Below are 21383 nucleotides of genomic sequence, written 5' to 3'. Positions count from 1 at the left end.
AAAAGCAAGTAAACTGTTATTTGTAAATACTGTTACTGCCTACATAAAAAATCAAAGAGACTCTATGGTCAGATATTAGAAATAATAAGAAAGCTTGACAGAAGAGCTGACACCAAGATCAGTAAAGTAGAAACATTCCATATGCCAACAATAACCAATCAGATATCGCAACAAAGAAAATATGTCATTCACAATAGAAATAAAAATGAGGTAACTAGACATCAATTGAACCAAAACTATATAGTGAAAATTGCAAAATTTTATTGAAAGATACAAAAAATAGAATAAATAAGGCACGTATATGTACATTGGCAAAAACTCCTATCATAATAGTGGTAAACATTTTTTAAATTTATCTTAGATTCAATGCAAATCCGATCAAATTTCAAGCGGGAAATGTGGGCATATGTGTGTCTATGCACTTGTCTACATGTGTAGACAAACTAAAGAACAGCAAAGACAATTCTGGGAAAGGAAAGCAGATTGGGGGCATTTGCCCTATCAGATACCGATACTCATTATAAGTTAGTCATCAAAACAGTGTGAATTGGTGTCAGGACAGCAAAGTGGAGCAATAAAAGAGAACTGGGCTTCAAAACCAATCTCAAGCACACATGAGCACCTGCCAGTTGACAATGACGGCAGCGCAGGTCAGAGCGGGGAGAGCACCAAAGTAAGTGGGCTCGGGACGGCCGGCTTTCCTCCCAGAAGAAAACGGTCATACCCCTTCACCACAGCACAGTAAGATCAAAGATCAAAATACGCAAAGTAAGCATAACTCAATAAAAAAAGTTAAAAAAAATAAAATAAAAATAAAAAACCAAAATATACAAAGTAAAAGAGCATATTTTTATTATCTCGGGGTAGGGACAGATTTTGGAATTATGAAAGCACAATTTATAGAAGATAATATTGATTAAGTCTGAATATCCAATTAAAAGATACTATCAACAAAAAAATGTGCATTTACGAGGGAGAAATGATACAACTAATAACAGAACATATCAAGGATATACAAAGAATTCTTAAAATTCATTAAGAAGACAAAAAACCCAATAGGCAAAAAAAAGTGAGTAAAATCTATTAAACTAGCTGATCTTCTTAGTTGCCAAGTAACAGCAACCAACTGTTGCTGATTTGAGAATAAAGAAACTTTACCACATGTGCTCTGGGAAACTCCTTTAACCACCAAAAAAGCTGAGCAGTAAGACATGGCCCCTGAATGCTGTGGGGCCACATCGAGCTCTCCTGACGCGGAATGCTATCCTCCCAGAGCCCTCGGCCTTGGTCGCCACGGCCACTACTTCCTCACACCAAGACTTAGAGGACAGGGAGCTCTGCAAACCAAGAAGGCTCTTCAAATGCTAGGGAGGCAAATTACAAGAAAAAAAGAGGGTCTATGGGAATCATAAATAAGCAACTCACAGCAGAAGAAAAGTTACAGGCCAGTAAATGCATGAGAAAATGCCCACCGTCACCTGACACGAGGATGACATTAGAACGGCCCACTGCTGACTCTCCCTTCTGCCCACGAGGGAGCCGCTGCACTGGGCTCAGCACAAGCAGAAAACAGGACCAAACACACGAGACAGTAGCTTCCGGACTGTGACCTCTGGGAGAGGGGACACAAGTTAGACAAGCCCTATGACTGCCCCAGATTAAGGCTTCCAGGTGTCTCCAGGCTACAGCTCAGGGGGAGAAACCTCAGAGACTCAGGAACTCACTGAGCTGAGAGGAAAGAAGTCGAACTTCAGAAGGCCAGGGCAGGTAGAATCTGTGAGGTAGAGTGTCGGAGTGGAGGGAGCTGTGCAGAATAAGAGAAGTCCGAATATCAGCGAAGAAATCATCTCAGGTCCTTCAGAGAATATGGATCTGCTTGTATGTAGAGGGCAGTCCCTGACACTCAGGAAGAATCACCAGGCCAGACAACCCCTAGAGACCAGCAAGGGCTAGGAACAGTGTGTTCAAGCAGCCAGAATAAGGGGACCTTGCAATACGCAGGGCACTGGGAAGAGTGCACAGAAAAGACACCTCTCAGCAGTAAAACGGCGCTATCCTCAGAACAGAGGCTACTCCGCACACCTACAAAACGTTTAGCAGCAAGTTTCAAAAAGGATCAACTTACCTAAACTTCAAGTAACATAACTGCAAGCAGAAAATACTTAGCATTTTTTTACAGGAATACAAAAAACCCAGAACCCCAAATTGTATAATTCATAACGACCAGCATTTAGTCAACACTTAGCAAGCATGCAAAGAAGCAGGAAAATATGGCCCATAACCAGGTAAGTCAATCAACAGAAATATAGTTAGAAATAACAGATGGTGATATTTGTAAAGAAAAACCTTTTATAAGCTATTATAAATTTTATAGAGGTGCTCAAGGAAGTAAAGAAAACATCATATAATGAAAAGAGAAATACAAAGTATAAAAATGAGACCCAAATGGAACTTCAAGGAATGAAATGAACAATATATGAACTGAATGTAATTAATAGCAGATAAGACAGTAGAGAAAAAAAGGTAAGTGTATGCCAACATATAGCAATAGAAATTACCCAAAATAAAGCATGGGGGCGGGTAAGGGGACAGACTGAACAGAGATGCAGCAGACTCTAAAAGGGAAAAAATGGGAGAGAGATACCATGTTAACACTAGTAAGAGAAAGTCTGAATGGCTAGATTAGTATCAAAGTGACTTCAGAACAAAGAATGTTACCAGGGATAAAGAGGGACATTACATAATGATAAAGAGGCAAATTTATTAGAAACATAACAATTCAAAACATTTATACAATAGTGAAACTTAAAATTACATGAAGTAAAAACCAATAGAATTGAAAGGAGAATGACAGACAGCCAAAAAATTCTCTTTAGCAATTGATTTAACAAATAGAAAAAAATATCAGTAAGGACGTGCAAGATTTGAAACACACCATAATTCACATTTTCCTAATTTAACAGTTTAGAACACTTCACCCTGAAACAACAGACTACCCATTCAAGTATCCATGGAATATTCTCAAAGATCATACTCTGGGTTACAAGATAATTTTTAATAAATTTACAATCTATTAAATCATACAGAGTTTATCATAAAAATTATAAAATATGTCACAAATATCCTCAAATCAAATGGAATTAAATTAGAAATCAGTAATAATAAGATATATAGGAAATTTCCAAATATTTGGAAACTAAACAACAAACTTCTATTTAACCGAGTCAAAGACGAAGTTGCAGGGAATCTAGAAAATATCTTAAACTTCACGAAGGTGAATAAAACAGCATATTAAAATTTTAAAGAGGGAGCCAAAGTAATGTTTTTTTTTGAAAATGTACAATACTGGATATTTCTATGAAAACAAAAAACAAAAAACAAAAACCAGAAAGACCTAAAATCCATGATTTAAACTTCTACCTTAAGAAATCAGAAAAAGAAAAAAAATTAAATTCAAAGAAGCAGAATAACAGATAGAGTGGTAAGAATAGAAATCAATTAAATAAGGAGAAAAACAAAATGGAACCAACATCTGGTTCACTGAGAAGATCAATAAAATTGGTAAATATCTTGAGAGATAAATCGAAAAATAAAAGAGAGAAGAAACAAACCAATAATCTCAGGAATGAAAGAGAGGACTTCATAATATTTCAACAGAAATTTAAAGGATATTAAAGGAATATTATGAATAACTATGTCAGTAAGTTTGATAACTTAGATGAAACGAACAAATAATTTGAAGGCACAATCTACCATAGCTCAGCCAAGAAGAAACACATGATCTGAATAGACCTATAGCTAGTAAAGAAACTGAATTTATAATTTTAAAATCCTCCCACAAAGAAAAACACCTGGCCCAAATAGCTTCACTGGCAAATTCAAAATATTTAAGGAAAAGCACCAATTTTATACCAACTTTCAAAAAAATTGAAGAGACGGATACACTTCTCACTTCATTCTATGAGGTAAACACTACTGTATGAGTCTGTTAGGCCAATCATAACAAAATACCACAGATTGAGTGGCTTAAACCATAGAAATTTATTTTCTCACAGTTCTGAGGCTGCAAGTCCAAAATCAAGGTGCCAGCAAGTCTGGTTTATTTTGAGGCATCTCTCCTTGGTTTACAGGTGGCCTCCTTGTTGTGTCTGCTTTGATCCCAGTTCTGTCACGTGGTGGGACCAGGGTCAACTTCCCTGCTCTCTCTATGCCTCACTTTCCTCATCTACAGAAGAGAAATACTGACAGTACCTATGCCACAAGGATGTCACAATGACTAAACCAGATACATGTGAAGCACTCAGCACAGCACCTGACACAGAGCCAGCATTTAATGAGTTGGTTACCACTGTCTGAGCTTCCAGAATTTATTTTCTTCATTTACACTTTTCAAGAAATATTTACTCCATTAAACCATGTGATTATTTTTAATTTATTAAAAATAAATAGCCAGAGCCTAGAAGCAACAATACTGCATCAGCAGCAAACACGCCCAGTGCTCAGGTCTTGGTTTCTCAATACTATTATCCAATAAGAGAAAACAAAGTTCTTTCGAGAAACGGCTGAATCTAGGACTGGGGCAGGGGCAATGCAAGATAAGCCTGGAGCATCTTGTAATGCAATGAAGTAATAAAGTGCTCAAAAAACAAAAGAATGGAGTTTGTCAAAGGGACACAAGAGTCAGCCTGACAGAGCTCCCACGGGCCAGGACTAGCAAAGTTTGAAAAACAAAGTAACTAACATAACAACTAGTTTAAAATATAAAGTATAAAATATATATACATGAGTCCATATTGATACAAACAAATGATTGAATAAGTAAATAAATAGGGGAGTAGAAATAAATCCTCTTTATAGAGGAGTGCAGGAGTGAGACTCTGGTTTAGCTTGTTAACGGCCTGTGACACTCAGGGTGAAATCGTGATTGTCAACACAAGCCTGTATAACTTTGAAAAGAATTATATAAGGGGACCTCTTGAGGGACTGCTAGACTATTTCATTTAAAATATAACTACACAATAAGATGTGCTATATTATGACAACAAGTATCATTTTATTCTTTAAATTAGTAGAGAGGAAGCTGTCTGGCATAGGCAAAAAAAAGCAGGCTAGTAAATCTAGCAGGTTTCTGTTTTAGTTAAAAAAATAATCCTTCACAGCCGTGCATTCCTTTAGAGAAGGCAGGTTATTTAAAAAGTTCAAGGTCTTCAACTTGAGGGCTCTTCATTTACTCAAGGCAAATTTTGAAAGCTTGAAATCTGACAAAATTCTCAAAAGCACTGTAGACAAGAGACACAATCTGTTTTTTTTCTGAAGGTTAAAATCATGCACGCTTGAAAAAAATCACTCTGTTTTAAGTGTCAGTTCATTTAGCTACTTTATATTAGAGGAAAACTCATACAAATAAATATAGAAAGAACCTGTCTCAAATAATTTGTTCAACTCATTAAATAATCAAGGAATAGCGAGAGGATAAAAGCTGGCTGAAAAGACCATTTCGAGGAACATGTTATGTTTGTCCATTAGAAAAGGCATTTTGAAATAAGTTTGCTAAATTAGAAACAAAACTGATTAATGTTCTACAGGGCATTGAAACTATAACTTTTTCTGTCAGACAGACATCTTAAAAAAGTGATATTATTAAATTAGTAACTTTCCTTCTGATGTAACTTACACATGTGTGACCCGCAACCTCAGCTCTTCAGTTACTACTTGCAACGAATCGTGCTAAACCTCACAGACTGCTTTGATTCAGTACAGCTTCATCAGGTTTGAAAGTCTTTGAAAGGGCAGTAGGATCGAAATTCGGGGAATTTAGGACAGTCTCTGAAAATCCAGGACAGAAGTCAATGGTGAATACAGGCAGAGATGAATTGGCTGCAAAGAGAGGAGACTTTTTGGGAGACTCCTTAGAATTCCATTTTATGGATAAGTCTTAATTTATTAACTGTCCTATAATTGAAGGCCATTTTTTTGGATGCTGTCTTTTTCCTTTACACTGAAGCTAAAACAAAGTCATGGAGTGTTTAGGATACAACAGGAATGAAGTTGAGTCAAAATTACATTTTGAAAGATTCCAGCAAAATTTATAATTTCATCAGATTCTTGAATAGAAATTTTGAAGATTATTAACTTAATAGAACTGTCAGTGCACAGTTAGTTCAAAAAGGAAAAAGTATCAAGCAGATTTTTTTTAAATCATGTTACACGAAAGTAAATAAATAATCCTGGACAGGAATCACAGGAATTAAAGAAAGCACAAGGCACCATTTCACAGCAACTAAGTCAACCACATTTCTTTTCGCTGTGATGACACCAAACATGGTGAGGTTACAGTACAACTGGTATATTGCTGGTAATGTGCTTAATTTCTTCTAAAAATAATATGGCAGTAAGTAGTAAAAGTAATACAAAATTCAGATCCATTAGCTCAGGGATCCCAATCTGGAGAATTTATTCTAAAGAAAGAAGTCAATCAAAGAATAAAATCTATAAATATTAACATGCTGTCAATATAGTATCTATAATTAAAGAAAAAAAAAAACTGGAGACAACATACGTGCTATGAATAAGTACTATCATAATGAGAAAGAAGGCTGCCTCCAGGCTTTCAGAATGTAAACAGGGCCAGAAGTACTTCTGGGGTCGGACCTGCAAGGCTAGAGAAGCAGCCAGGCAGAAAATGCTCTGTGTAGAACTCTGGCTTAAACCTCTAGTGGGAGGGAGCAACACTGATCACACAGCGGCAGGGGAGGAGAGGCGCAGGAGCTGAGCTGAACACAGAAGGGACGGGAAAAGGTATAAAAGGAAGGGTGAAAGCCGAGGGCAAGCTGCTCGTGTCTGAGGCGAGACGATGGCAGCACGGGCTGCTGGGGGCAGCGCCATCTAATTAAACCACTGCGTTAACACTGCGCGCCCAGATCCTTCTCTGTGCTTTTGTGCTTTTATGTACTTTCCAAAGGACATAAGTATTTCCTCAATAAACACAGATCACATCTACGATCAGAAAAAAAAAACATTATTTCATCAGAGTGAAATAAAACACAAGAGTCTAACCCTTGCCACTAGGTGTGGTGGCTTCTCAGAGACGCAGAACATTGGGCCCCACCACGGACACAGTGACTCCCAATGTGCAGGTAACAGACCTACAGGTGGCTCAACACACATTTGCTGTCTGACAAGGGCCACTCCGGCCCCGCCTACCCCCACACCTTCCCAGCACGCAGTGCACACGAGCCTACCAGACTCTGCTGTGGCGTCCTCGGGTGAAGACATGTTGTCCCCACGCCCAGAGGACACAGGCAGGTTTCTGAGGTGTTGGGCCTTATGTTCTGAGAGTCAGGCAGCAGGTCTAATTAGTATCCTGGGGCCAGCACACAACTGTTGTTCACCTGGTTAAACACACAACATAAAAGAATTTGTTAGACAGCTCGAGTTTTCAGTTTTGACATATTATTACTCATTTATTTATTCACTGTCACTCAGCGAGTTAATTCTTTTAAGGCCACCTTATTCTGAATTAGGGGCTGGGGATTCGATATTGAAGGATAAAAATTAACTTCAGAGCCTGTCTTCAAGGAGTTCATGTTCAATCCATAAAAAGCCCTCACATAGGATAAGCATCTTTCTCTCCTCTAATCTGTGCCATAATAGGTCTGTAAGATGATGCTACATTGCTCCCATTGATTAAAATCTAGAGGGGTTTTTTTGGAGGGGGGAGGTGTCTGGCAACATTTCCATTAGTTACTTGCAAATGAAATGAGTTTACTAGAATCTGAATCTAAAAGTTAATGTTTTAAAACATGTATTTCAAAATTTGAGATACAGGATGTTAAGAAATATTATTTAAAAAATGGAAGTAAGGCAAAAACACAGGTGGCATATCCTTTCAATGTTATATGAGGATGATGTTTAAGGGCCTCCCAAGGATTAATTATGTAAAAAAATTGTACTTTGTAAAACTCATTGTTTACCATTGATTAAAAGGCCTAGATTCAGTGAAATTATTGTGTTAACTTATAGATTTTCACCCAGTAGGGCTATGAATAATTTCTGTCTGATAGGAAAGATAATACCAAAGATTATAATTCATTGCCCTGTCAGATATTAACTAGGCTTTTAAAACCTAATACAGCATTCTTACTTTAACATTCATTCAAAATGTGTATAGAAACCCAGATCCTCAAAATGTTCTCTGAACTACCTTTGTCCCCTTCCTGGCTGCTTCATTAATAAATAAATTGAATAAAGTCCTTATCATGGTTTCATTTCAAATTTTAATGAGTCACATATTTAATTTTTTGAAAATTCTTCTTTGATAAAGGGGAAAAACAATCCCTCTCTCTCTCTTTTTAAAGGACAGCAGTGGCCTTGTGACTGGTACTGAGGTAATGGACTTAAGTGATGGGCCTCCCCTGGAAATAACACTGAAAAGTTAAAGACTTCACTGTTAAGTAAAATCCCCCAAGGATGAGACCCAAGCTTCTGCCTCCCAAATACATGATTGAGAATATTTTAAATGGCGCAATCTGAATTAGAGATAGCTAAAATGAACTTCCGTCAGGATGCTCCCTGATAAACGGAGACTCTATTTAAATACCAGTGTTGAAATGTGCTACCCACCGCATTCCCCCAAATAAACATGTGAATGGCACCCAAGCAGCCTATCTTCTTTATATAAATGCGCGCACGCACACACACACACACACACACACACATTAGTAAGATCTCTCTAGCACACAGGTGAGCAGACCGAACTCCGTATTAATCCACACCAACAGTCACTAATTTCAAATCTTCTGTGAAAGTCAGCAGAGCTCCCAGAGCAAACAGCTTTGATCAGAAACACATGTCCATTTCTGGTGTGTCTGTTAGTGCAGTGAGTTTGAGATAACCCTACAGAAGTACAAGAACCAAACTGGATGAATTTCTCCTCTATTACATTTGAACCGATTAACATTTAATTTAATTTTTGAGTCACAGCTACTGTGGTAAATCTGTAGTAGTGTAAGACCGTACAATTCACCACTGACAAGTGTGTACTGACACCCAGGCAGTCTGTGAGGTCTACAGAAGTAAATTACACAATAGAAACAGAATCTTCACTTTTTTACAAAGCAATATAAAACTTTTCAGGAAATAGCTGAAAGCTTCTACTGTATTACCCACTTCCCCCTATGTTTTGGCTAAGCAAGCCCAAATCAGTGCTTATTTTCTGGTTTTTCTTGGACACATCTCCCCAGGTTAGACCACAAGCATTTGAGGACAGGAACTGTAACTTTTTCATTTTTGAATCTTCAGTAACATTTTAGACACTCAAGAAGTGGTTGATGGGCTAATTAGTTAATTCTGTGAAAAATGTGTCTGCATCACCAGTCTGCATGGCCACCTCAAGAACTCAGAAGTCAGACCCCTAAATTAAAGATGTCCCTCCAGCTCCTGGAGGAGGTGCTGTGTGTACAAAACCAGGGAACTAAGCCTGAGAAGGGGGACGTCTAAAACAAGTACCACTTGTTTTTGGATACAGCTCTGAGGATAGAGGAAAAAAGCTCCAACATGGCACAAACTGGTCTCACGTGATCAGAAGAGGACGAAAACACAAGTATTTTGTTCGACCAGGCAACAAAAGCAGAACATTCTTCTTCAGGAGTTAAGAGTGACATAGAAGGGCCAATGAATACCATATACACTCTCAATTCTCAGTTGGAATGCTATTTTCAATTTATCTTAAACTCTCTCAGAACTAAAGCAGATGCTAGCAAAGGCCATTTCTTCATACTGACTTTATGTGAGATGCAAGATGCACTGTGCCCCAGTAATTCCGACCTCCAGGGCTGAGGCTACTTCCAATTCAATTCTTTTGAAAGTTCTATCTCCCCCTACTCTCAGAGACCTATACTGGCCTGGAGAGAAGGGAATGAAACCCCCACATGCTCAGTATTGAATAATCTCGCTGCCCTTCCTGAAGGCACCTCAGGGGTAAGAGCTCCTTCCTGTGAGATTTATGTTTCCTGTGACCACTCTGCCAGCATAAGCTTCTTGGACTATTATTAATTATTTAACATGTTTTATAACTTTTAGCAATTGTTTCTAGTTTAGTCTTTTTTTTTTTTTTAAGAAACGATGTTGTTGCTTTTTCTGATTATAAAGATAAGCAATATTTATACAGAAAGTAAAGTTACCATTAGGAAACTTCATTCTTGTTCAGTAGTTTAACATTCATTGCCTGTAATGTGTGTGTGGAGCGTGGGGGATGAAGCCGGGAGGAATGAAGTGCTGAAGGGCCACCTCAAGAGCCACTGGCAATCCCGGACAATGCAATCAGGCAAGAGTAAGAAATAAAGGTATGCAGACTGGGAAGGAAGCAATGAAATTGTCTTTATTCACGAGATTAAGATATTTACACATAATTATACCTCAAAAAAGCTATTTTTAAAAATCCATAAAAAGATAAATAATCTACTTCCATAAAAGAAAAATAAAAGATAATTATTTGATAACTTAAAAAATCAAGTCATTAATGAAAGTTTAAACATTAAAAAATAGTTGTTACCCATCAACCATAGAAATGAGAGAGAACTATCACTCTTCATGGGTCCTTACCATCCTATTTGTATGAAAGCACTGTGTTCTGTGTTCTTCCTGAGCCACTGAAGTTATAAAGGTTTCACCTTTCTACTACCACTACTTCATCTGTTCACATTCTCCCTGTCTTCCACTGTCAGTGGGGCACTGCCATGCTGCACCACCAGGTTCTCATGGGGAAGAGTGGAGGAAAATACTCTTGTGTTTCTGACAAAGGGAGGGGAAAAGTAACCATCTTGAAATGCACCTAGAGCACTCGCCACAATGGAGGCCTGCCCTCCAAGGAAAGGTATGTGACTAGAGCCTTATCTGACCTGGAGGAAGGAGAGTTGGCCCACTCTAGCCCCCTCTAGCCATCCTGTCTCATGTATCGGGGAAAAGAGAATAAGAAACACTTCTAAATGTCATATCCCAAGGACTCAAGCCCAATTAAAAAAACCCTGAAATTTAATCATTAGGTTATACAGTACTTCTCATCCTCAAAACCCTACCGTATCAATTGGGCTTCAGTATGTTAGCAGTGAACTCTAAGTGAAAAAGTTGCAAGTCACAAACTCTGTTTGAGAAGGAGTTTGTAGGGAAACCCAAAGACAATAAAAGAGGGGGAAAAAACAAGGAAACTACAATAAACTTCAGCCTCTGGCACCTACAGCTATAGAAAACATAAAGAGAACCTAGATTAATTAACATACATACTCACTCTGAAAGCCTAAGTGTCTTAGTTCCTATTACCCAACACGCCATGTCTGGCTTTCAGCAAAAATTACAAAGCACTCTGAAAGAAAAAACAACATCTGAAGAGACAAAGCAAGCATGAGAACCAGACTCAACACGGCACACATATTGGAATTGCCATACAGAGATTTCAAATAACTGAGAGCTCTAATGGAAAATGTTAGCCGATGTGCAAGAACAGATGGGAAATGTATACAAAGAGATGGAAACTAAGAAAGAACCAAAACAAAATGCTAGAAACCCAAAACACTGTAACATAAATGAAGAACACCTCTGATGGGCTCATCAGTAGACTGGACGTAGGTGAGGGAAGAAGCAGTGAGCCTGACGCTACAACAGAAGACTACAGAGCGGACTATTTTCAGTGTTAAAAGAAAAACCCACCAACTTAGAATTCTGTATCCAGTAAGATTATCCTTCCAAAGTGAAAAAGGAACAAATACTTTCTCAGACAAACAAAAACTGAGGAGATTTGTCACTAGTAGATCTGCTTTTCAGGAGATGGGTAAAAGAAGGTGATTTCTTTTTTAGCACAAAGTGCTAGAGGTCAGAAACTGAAACTTACACAAATGAAGAGCAACACAAAAGAAATAAATGAAGGTGAAACAAAATCTTTTATTTTTCTTATTCTTAATTGATCTAATAAGTAACATTTCAAAGTAATAAAAACAACAATGTATTGGGTGACTCCAGCACATGGATAAATGAAAATGACAGCAGTATTGTCAAGAACAGCAGGAGAAAGTTGGGACTACTCTGTTACAAGGTAACTGCAGTACCTGTGAAACAGCACAGTGTTATTGGACAATACATTATATTGGCTGTAAATGTGTACTTCAAACACTGGGGCAATCACTAAAAACAGTATTTTTTAATTAAAAGGAGATAAAATGATTTAACTGATCACAAAATGAACATTTAAAATCAGAAAGAGCAGAAAAATGGGAGAAGATAAAGAAACAGTAAGTGCAACAAGTATACAACAAACACAGTAGACATTAGCCCAACTGTGCTAACATCACTTTAAATGTGAATGGTCTAAATACATGCACGAAGAAGACCCAACTACAAGTTGTCTGTAAGAATCTCACTTTAAATATGAAGATAAAGACAGACCAAAACTAAAGGGAAGGGAAAAGATACAGCATGCTAACACTAATCAAAAGAAAGCTAGACTGGCTTATTAATTGCAGGCAAAGTGAACGTCAGAACAAGGACAGTTACCAAGGACAGAGAGCTGGCTCACTACATGATAAGCAGTCCATTCTCCAAGAGGACATTAACAATCCTTAACATGCATACACCTAACAACGGAGTGTCAAAGTGTGTGAGGCAAGAGTGGCAGAACTACAAAAAGAAACGAGCAAGTCTACTGCTACAGCTATAGACTTCAGCACCCTCTACCATACTGACAGATTCCGCAGGCAGAAGATCAGTAAGGACATAGTTGAAATGATCAACACCAGCAATCAACTGTGTCCAATTGACATTTATAGAATATTTCATTTAACAACAGCAGAAAACATGCTCTTTTCAAGCTTACATGGAACATTCACAACAGGTCTCATTTGGGGCCATAAAACACACTTTAACAAATTTAAAAGAGTAGAAATCATACAAAATATGCTGTCAGCCCACAGTGAAATTAAACTAGAAACAAATAACAGAAAGACAGCTGAAGATTAAACAACATGTGTTTAACACAAAGGCCAAAGAAGTCTCAAGAGAAATCAAAAAATATTTTGAACTAAATGCAAATGAAAATACAACTTATAAAATTTTGAGAGACGCAGCAAAAGCAGTGCTTAGAAAGAAACTTATAGCACTGAACGTATATACTAGACAAAAAAAAGGACATAAAATCAACAACTAAACTTCCACCTTCGGAAATTAAAGAAAGCAAGTAAAGAAAAGACATAATAAAATTACAGCAGAAATAAGTGAGAACAATAACAGAAAATCAATAGAGAAAATCAATGAACCAAAAGCGGGTTCTTTGTGAAGATAAATAAAATTGATAAACTGATAGCCAGGATAACCAAGGAAAAAAGTGAGTAAATTACTGACTACTGATACTAGATATCACTAATATCAGACATGAAAGAGGGGCCATCACTACTGATTCCACAGCCATTAAAAGAATAATAAAGGAATATTATGTTGCCTCCAAATTTGGTAACTTAAAGAGACCAACTCCTTACAAAACAGAAACTACCAATACTCATGAAAGGAAAAGTAAGTCTCCTGAACAGGCCCATGTCTATTAAAGAGACTGAATTAATGACTAACACTCTTCCAATATTCCAGACCCAGAAGATTTAACTAGTGAATTTTACCAAATATTTAAGGCAAAAACTGTACAAATCCTCTTAAATCTCTCCCAGAAAATAAGGCCATAGGGAACACCTCCTAACTCATCTATGGAGCCAGCATTGCCCTAACACCAAAACCAGGTAAAACATTAGAAGAAAGAAAAGCCACAGGCCAACACCATTCATGAATACAGATACATAAATCCTCAACGAAAGTATTAGCAAACTGAACCCAACAAAGTATAAAAAGAATTATATACCACAATCAGTGGAACTTATGCCAGCTATGCAAGTTTGGTTCAACATTCAAAAATCAACTCATGTAATGCAACAAAACAAGCTAAAGAAGAAAAATCATACCATCATATTAACATATGCAGAAAAAAATCTGACAAAATCTGTATTTCATTCATTATAAGAACTCTCAGAAAACTAGGACTCAAGGAGGGGAACTTCCTCAACTTGATACAGAACATCCACTAAAAACTTTACAGGTGATTCACTGAACGGGGAGGAACTAGATGCTTTCCTCCAAGATGGGAAACAAGGCAAGGATGTGCTCTTTACCACTCCTATTCGAGTTCATGGCAGAAGTCCTAGCTAATGCAACAAGACAAGAGGAGGAAAGAAAAGACACACAGACTTGGAAGGAAGGAATAAAACTGCTTTCTCCCCAGATGACATGACTGTCTATGAAGAAAATCCCAAAGAGGCAACAATAACAACAGAGAACTCCTAGAACTAATAAGCAATTACAGCAAGGTTGTAAGACATGGAGTCAATACACAGATGTAAGTTCCTGTCCTGTATATCAGCAATGAACTGGAATCGTAAATAAATAACATTACATTAGTGCCCCTCCAAAATAAAATACATACGTAAAAATCTAACAAAATATGTACAAGATCTATATGAGGAACTCTACAAAATAGATGAAAGAAATCAAAAATCTAAATACACAGAGAGATATTCTATGTTCATGGACAGAAAGAATCAATATTGCTAAGCTCTTGATTATTCCCAATGTGATTTATAGTCAATGCAATCTCAATCAAAATCCCAGCAAATTATTCTGTGGTTATCAACAAACTCACTCTAAAGTGTACATGGAAAGGCAAAGGATCCAGAATGGCCAACAAAATACTGAAGAAGGATAAAGCCGGAACACCAACACTAAAAATTTCAAGACTTACTATAAAGCTACAGTAATCAAGACAGCATGGTACTGGTAAAAGAACAGACAAATAGATAAATGAAACAAAACAGAGAGCCTGACATAGACCCACACAAACAGAGTCAACTGATCTTTGACAAAGGATCAAAAGCAACTAAATGGAGAAAAAATATTCTTTTTGACAAACAGTATTAAAACAACTGGACATCCATATGCAAAAAAAAAAAAAAAAAAGATCTAAACATAGACCTTACACTTTCACAAAAATTAAGTCCAAATGGATCATAAGCCTAAATGCAAAACAAAAAACTATAAATAACTTCTAGGAGATAACCGTATTGGTGCCCAATGGCTACCAGAACAAAAGTACCACAAACTGGGTGGCTTAAAAGAACTCTTAAAGCTCAACAATAAGAAAACAACTCAATTTAAAAACAGGCAGAAAAAAAAAAAACCAAGAGCTAAACTGACATCTCATCAAAGAATATGTACAGATGGCAAATAAGTATATGGAAAGATGCTCAACATCACGTGTCATTAGAGAACTGCAAGTTAAAACAATAAGATGTTACTACGTAACAATCAGAATGGCTGAAACTCAAAGAAGTGACAATATCAAATGCCAGTAAGGATGTGGATTCAGTGCTGGGAACACAAATGGTACAGTCACTCTAGAAAACTGTTTTAGCAGATCCTTACAAAGCTAAACAGTATTGTGATATGATCCAGCAATTTCACTCCTAGAGAGCCACCCCACTGATCTGAAACTTACGTCCACACAAAAAATATGCACCCAAATGTTTATATTGGTTTATTCATGGTCACCAAAAACTGTAAGCAATTAGGACGTACTTCAGTAGTTGAATGGATAAACTGTGGAATATCCATACAATGGACTATTATTCAGTGATAAAAAGAAATAAGCTATCTAGCCAGAAATATACATGGAGGAACTTTAAGTGAATGTTGCTAAGGGAAAAATGCCAATCTGAAAAGACTATATACTGTATGATTCCAACTCTATAACAAGTTCTTTATCAGGTAGGTGTTTTGCAAGCATTTTCTCCCAGTGTATGACTTGTCTTTATTTTCTTAACAGGAGTTTTCACAAAAGTGTTTAATTTTAATAAAGTTCAATTTATACATTTTTTTCTTTCTTTTGATGTTGTAACTAAAACCTCATTGCCAAAACCAAGGTCACCTAGATTTTCTCCTGTGTGATTGCTATGGGTAAACTGTGTCCCCTAAAGAGATATTTTGAAGTCCTAACCCCCAGTACCTGTGAATGTGAACTTATAGAGTATCTGCAGGTATAATCAAGTGAAGATGAGTTCCTAACCCAATGACTGGTATCTTTATAAGGCAAGGGAAATGTGGACACAGACACAGAGGAAGAAATCCATGTGATAAAAGAAAAAATTGGAGTCATATGTCTATAAGCCAAGGAACACCAAGGATTACTGGCAACCACTAAAAATGAGAAAGGTGCAAGGAAGGACCCTTCCACAGAGACTTCAGAGACAGTACGGGCTTGCTGACACCTTAATTTTATAATTTTTCCTCTAGAAATGTGAAAGAAAACATTTCTCTTTCTTTTAAGCCATCTAGTCTGTAGTACTTTGTTACGGCAAAGCTAGGAAACTGATACACATTTTGATACCAGAAAAGTGTGGCGCTGTTACAATAATTACCAAAAAAAAAAAAAAATGTGAAATGGGTTTGGAATTAAGTAATGGTAGAAGCTGGAAGAGTTTTGAGGCACATGATAGAAAAAGCTTAGATTGCCTTAAAAAGACTGTTGGTAGAAATACAAATGTTAAAGGCGATTTGGTGAGGGGTCAGCAACAAAAAAGGGGAACTGTAGAAAATGCATCCACAGTCTTAGAGAATACATACATCATCAAGAACAGAATGTTGCTCGAAGTATGAACTTTAAAGGTTCTTCTGGTGAGGGCTTAAAAGGAAATGATGAACATATTTTTGGACACTGGAAGAAAAGAGGTCCTTGTTACAAAGTGGCAGAAACTTGGCTGAATTATGTTTTGCTACTGGGTGGAAAGTAAAACTTGTAAGTAATGGCTTGGTTATTCAGCTGCAGAGTTTCCTGAACAAAGTGTGGAAGATGTGACCATGGTTCCTCCTTGTTGCTTATAGTAAAATGCAAGAGGAAAGAGATAAATTGAGGAAGAAATTATTAAGCAAAAAGGAACCAACACTCGACAATCTGTAAAATTCTCAACCTATCCAAGGTATCATGCTCTGGAAACAGAACTAATGGTGTGGCTGGACAAACTTTCACCAAAGAGATGAGGTGTATGTCTCATGGATCCAGCCAGACCTCCCAGCAGAAACACTGCTAGCCTGGAAAGAAGAGGGCAGAGCTAGAATGAAGTGAAGAGGGGCTGTCAGGCTTTCTGTACTCTACAAGCAGGAAACAAGTTGCCCAGGGTGTACCTGCTGCTGCAGGCCAAGGTCAGTTAGGCTGACTTCACTGAGGGCAGCTCAGAGGTCAACAGGGCCTCCACGGGCCCAGAGGGCAGGTCTAGCCAAAGTATCATACTCAGGCCTTGAAACCTTGTGAAACTGGCCTTGCTGTGTGGACTCACTTGGGACCTGTGACTTTTTTTTCCCTTCTATTTTCTTCCTTTTAGAATAAGAATGTCTATCTTATGCCTATAAGACCGTTGTTTTCTAGGTTTCAAGACAAACAAATGGAGATGAGTCTTGCCCCAGTATAGACCATACCCAGAGTCTCACAAATACCTGATCTAGATGATTTACAAGATAAGATTTGGGAAGTTTTGAGTTGAGAAGTTTTGTTGAGATATCAGACTTAGAGTTGATGCTGGAAGGGGTCAAGCCTCTCGAGGATGTTGAGATGGAGTGAATGTATTCTGCACATGGTAAGGGCATGAGTTTTGGGGGTGAAAAGCAGACTGCTTTGATTTGAATTGTGTCAACCAATTAAACTGTACTGCCAAGGACTGCCAGCAACCACCAAAAGAGAGGAAGAGGCGAAAAAGATGTTCCCCTAAACCCTCAGAGAAAGCACTGCCCTGCCGACACGTTGAGTTCATGCTTCCAGCTTCCTGAGCTGTGAGAGAACATGTACCTCAGGAAGCTAAGAGCACAGGCCACAAAAGCAAAACTGCTAACTGGGCTCACAAACATTAAAAACACCTGCTCTTCAAAAGACAGCACTGCGAAAACAACACAAAAGTAAGACATGATGGGGAAAACACTTATCTGAAAAGTTATTTATATCCCAAACATATAAAGACCTTTACAACTAAAAAAAAAAAAAAAGGAAAATCAACCCAATTTTTTCAAATGTGCAGAAAATTTCAACAGACACTTTGACAAAAAAATATGGATGGCAAATAAACATATGAATAGATGCTCAACACTAGTCAACAAAAAACATGCAAAATAAATAAATAAATAAGATACCACTACATACCTACTGGAAAGGCTAAAATGAAACACACACACAACAATACAAAGTAGCTCTGGCAATGATATGGAGCAACTGGAACGCTCATCATTGCTGTTAGGATCACTTTACTCATAACCCTGTTTTACTTTTCTTTCTTTCTTTTTTTTAGAAAGCTCAAAATTAGAGTTTATTAATGTTTTAAAAGTTTATAATATTCCTTTTATTTTTTAACATTTTTTATTGATTTATAATCATTTTACAATGTGTCAAATTCCAGTGTAGAGCACAGTTTTTCAGTTATACATGAACATATATATATTCATTGTCACATTTTTTTCTCTGTGAGCTACCATAAGATCTTGTGTATACTTTCCTGTACTGTACAGTATTATCTTGTTTATCTATTCTACAATTTTGAAATCCCATCTATCCCTTCCCACCCTCTGCCCCCTTGGCAACCACAAGTTTGTATTCTATGTCTATGAGTCTATTTCTGTGTAGTATTTATGCTTTGTTTTTTTGTTTTTGTTTTTTGGTTTTTTTTAAGATTCCACATATGAGCGATCTCATATGGTATTTTTCTTTCTCATTCTGGCTTACTTCACATAGAATGACATTCTCCAGGAGCATCCATGTTGCTGCAAATGGCGCTATGTTGTCGGTTTTTATGGCCGAGTAGTATTCTACTGTATAAATATACCACTTCTTCTTTACCCAGTCATCCATTGATGGACATTTAGGCTGTTTCCATGTCTTGACTATTGTATATAGTGCTGCTATGAACATTGGGGTGCAGGTGTCATCCTGAAGTAGGGTTCCTTCTGGATGTATGCCCAGGAGCGGGATTCCTGGGTCATACAGTAAGTCTATTCCTAGTCTTTTGAGGAATCTCCACACTGTTTTCCACAGTGGCTGCACCAAACTGCATTCCAAAGAGCAGTGCAGGAGGGTTCCCTTTTCTCCACAGCCTCTCCAGCATTTGTCATTTGTGGATTTTTGAATGACGGCCATTCTGACTGGTGTGAGGTGATACCTCATTGTAGTTTTGATTTGCATTTCTCTGATAATTAGTGATATTGAGCATTTTTTCATGTGCCTATTGATCATTTGTATGTCTTCCTTGGAGAATTGCTTGTTTAGGTCTTTTGCCCATTTTTGGAGTCGGTTGTTTGGTTGTTTCTTATTAAGTCATATGAGCTGCTTATATATTCTGGAGATCAAGCCTTTGTCGGTTTCATTTGCAAAAATTTTCTCCCATTCTGTAGGTTGTCATTTTGTTTTACTTTTGGTTTCCTTTGCTGTGCAGAAGCTTTTAAGTTTCATTAGGTCCCACTTGTTTATTCTTGTTTTTATTTCTATTGTTTGAGTAGACTGTTCCTAGGAGAACATTTTTGAGATGTATGTCAGATACTGTTTTGCCTATATTTCCTTCTAGGAGATTTATTCTATCTTGTCTTATGTTTAAGTCTTTGATCCATTCTGAGTTTATTTTTGTGCATGGTGTAAGGGAGTGTTCTAGCTTCATTGCTTTACATGCTGCTGTCCAGTTTTCCCAACACCATTTGCCAAAGAGACTGTCTTTATTCCATTGTATATTCTTGCCTCCTTTGTCGAAGGTTAGTTGACCAAAAGTTTGTGGGTTCATGTCTGGGCTCTCTATTCAGTTCCATTGGTCTATATCTGTTTTTGTACCAATACCATGCTGTCTTGATGACTGTAGCTCTATAGTATTGTCTGAAGTCTGGGAGAGTTATTCCTCCAGCCTCTTTCTCTTCAGTAATGCTTTGGCAATTCTAGGTCTTTGATGGTTCCACATAAATTTGATTATGATTTGTTCTAGTTCTGTGAAATATGTCTTGGGTAATTTGATAGGGATTCCATTAAATCTGTAGATTGCCTTGGGCAGGGTGACTATTTTTAATAATATTGGTTCTTCCAATCCAAGCGCATGGGATATCTTCCCACTTTTTAAAGTCTTCTTTAATTTCCTTCATCAATGGTTTCTAGTTTTCTGTGTATAATTCTTTTACCTCCTTGGTTAGATTTATCCCTAGGTATTTTATTACTTTGGGTGCTATTTTAAAGGGGATTGTTTCTTTAATTTCTCTTTCTGTTGATTCATTGTTAGTGTAAAGAAATGCAACTGATTTTTGAACGTTAATCTTGTAACCTGCTACCTTGCTGAATTCTTCAATCAGCTCTAGTAGTTCATGTGTCGACCTTTTAGGGTTTTCTATATATAGTAACATGTCATTGGCATATAGCTGACACTTTTACCTCTTCTTTTCCAATTTGGATCCCTTTTATTTCTCTCTTGCCTGATTGCTGTGGCTAGGACTTCCAAGACTACGTTGAATAGGACTGGTGATAGTGGGCATCCTTGTCTTGTCCCAGATTTTAGTGGGAAGCTTTTGAGTTTTTCACCATTGAGTACTATGCTGGCTGCAGGTTTGTCATATATAGCTTTTATTATGTTGAGATATGTTCCGTCTATACCTACTTTGGTGAGAGTTTTTATCATAAATGGGTGTTGAATTTTATCAAATGCTTTTTCTGCATCGACTGAGATGATCATGTGGTTTTTGTCCTTTCTCTTGTTGATGTGATGTATTACATTGATTGATTTGCGTATGTTGAACCACCCTTGTGTCCCCTGGGATGAACCCCACTTGGTCATGATGTATAATCTTTTTTATGTGTTGTTGGATTCTATTTGCTAAAATTTTGGTGAGGATTTTGGTGTCTATGTTCATCAGTGATATTGGCCTATAATTCTCTTTTTTGGTGGTGTCTTTGCCTGGTTTTGGTATCAGGGTGATGGTGGCTTCATAGAATGAGTTTGGGAGTATTCCCTCCTTTTCAATCGTCTGGAAGAGTTTGAGAAGGACTGGTATGAGTTCTTCTTTGTATGTTTGGTAGAATTCCCCGGCGAAGCCGTCCGGTCCTGGACTTTTATTTGTAGGGAGGTTTTTTAAATTGCTATTTCGACTTCATTTCTAGTGATCGGTTTGTTCAAGTATTCAGATTCTTCTTGATTCAGTCTTGGTGGACAGTATGTTTCCAGAAACTCGTCCATCTCCTCTGGGTTATCCAGTTTGATTCCATATAGTTTTTCATAATATTCTCATATGATATTCTGTAT

The 21383-nt window shown here is 37.4% G+C and overlaps 1 protein-coding gene across 2 annotated transcripts in view; it reads right to left on the bottom strand.

Moving 5' to 3' along the window:
• Window positions 1–21383, bottom strand: part of LOC102520095 (tyrosine-protein phosphatase non-receptor type 20) — a 91638-nt gene that overhangs the window by 54870 nt on the left and 15385 nt on the right. For both annotated transcript variants that reach the window (XM_032461681.1, XM_032461678.1), the window contains exon 5: window positions 7242–7391. Coding sequence is in view for 1 of the 2 variants with exons in the window: in XM_032461678.1 (XP_032317569.1) it covers window positions 7242–7275 (34 nt within the window). In the remaining variant the exon portion in view is untranslated. The remainder of the gene's footprint in view (window positions 1–7241; window positions 7392–21383) is intronic.

The sequence above is a fragment of the Camelus ferus genome, chromosome 19 (assembly GCF_009834535.1).
Source record: "Camelus ferus isolate YT-003-E chromosome 19, BCGSAC_Cfer_1.0, whole genome shotgun sequence".
In the NCBI taxonomy this organism is placed as follows: Eukaryota; Metazoa; Chordata; class Mammalia; order Artiodactyla; family Camelidae; genus Camelus; species Camelus ferus.
The sequence above is the reverse complement of the archived record's forward strand: the minus strand, read 5'-3'. Positions and strand labels throughout refer to the sequence as shown.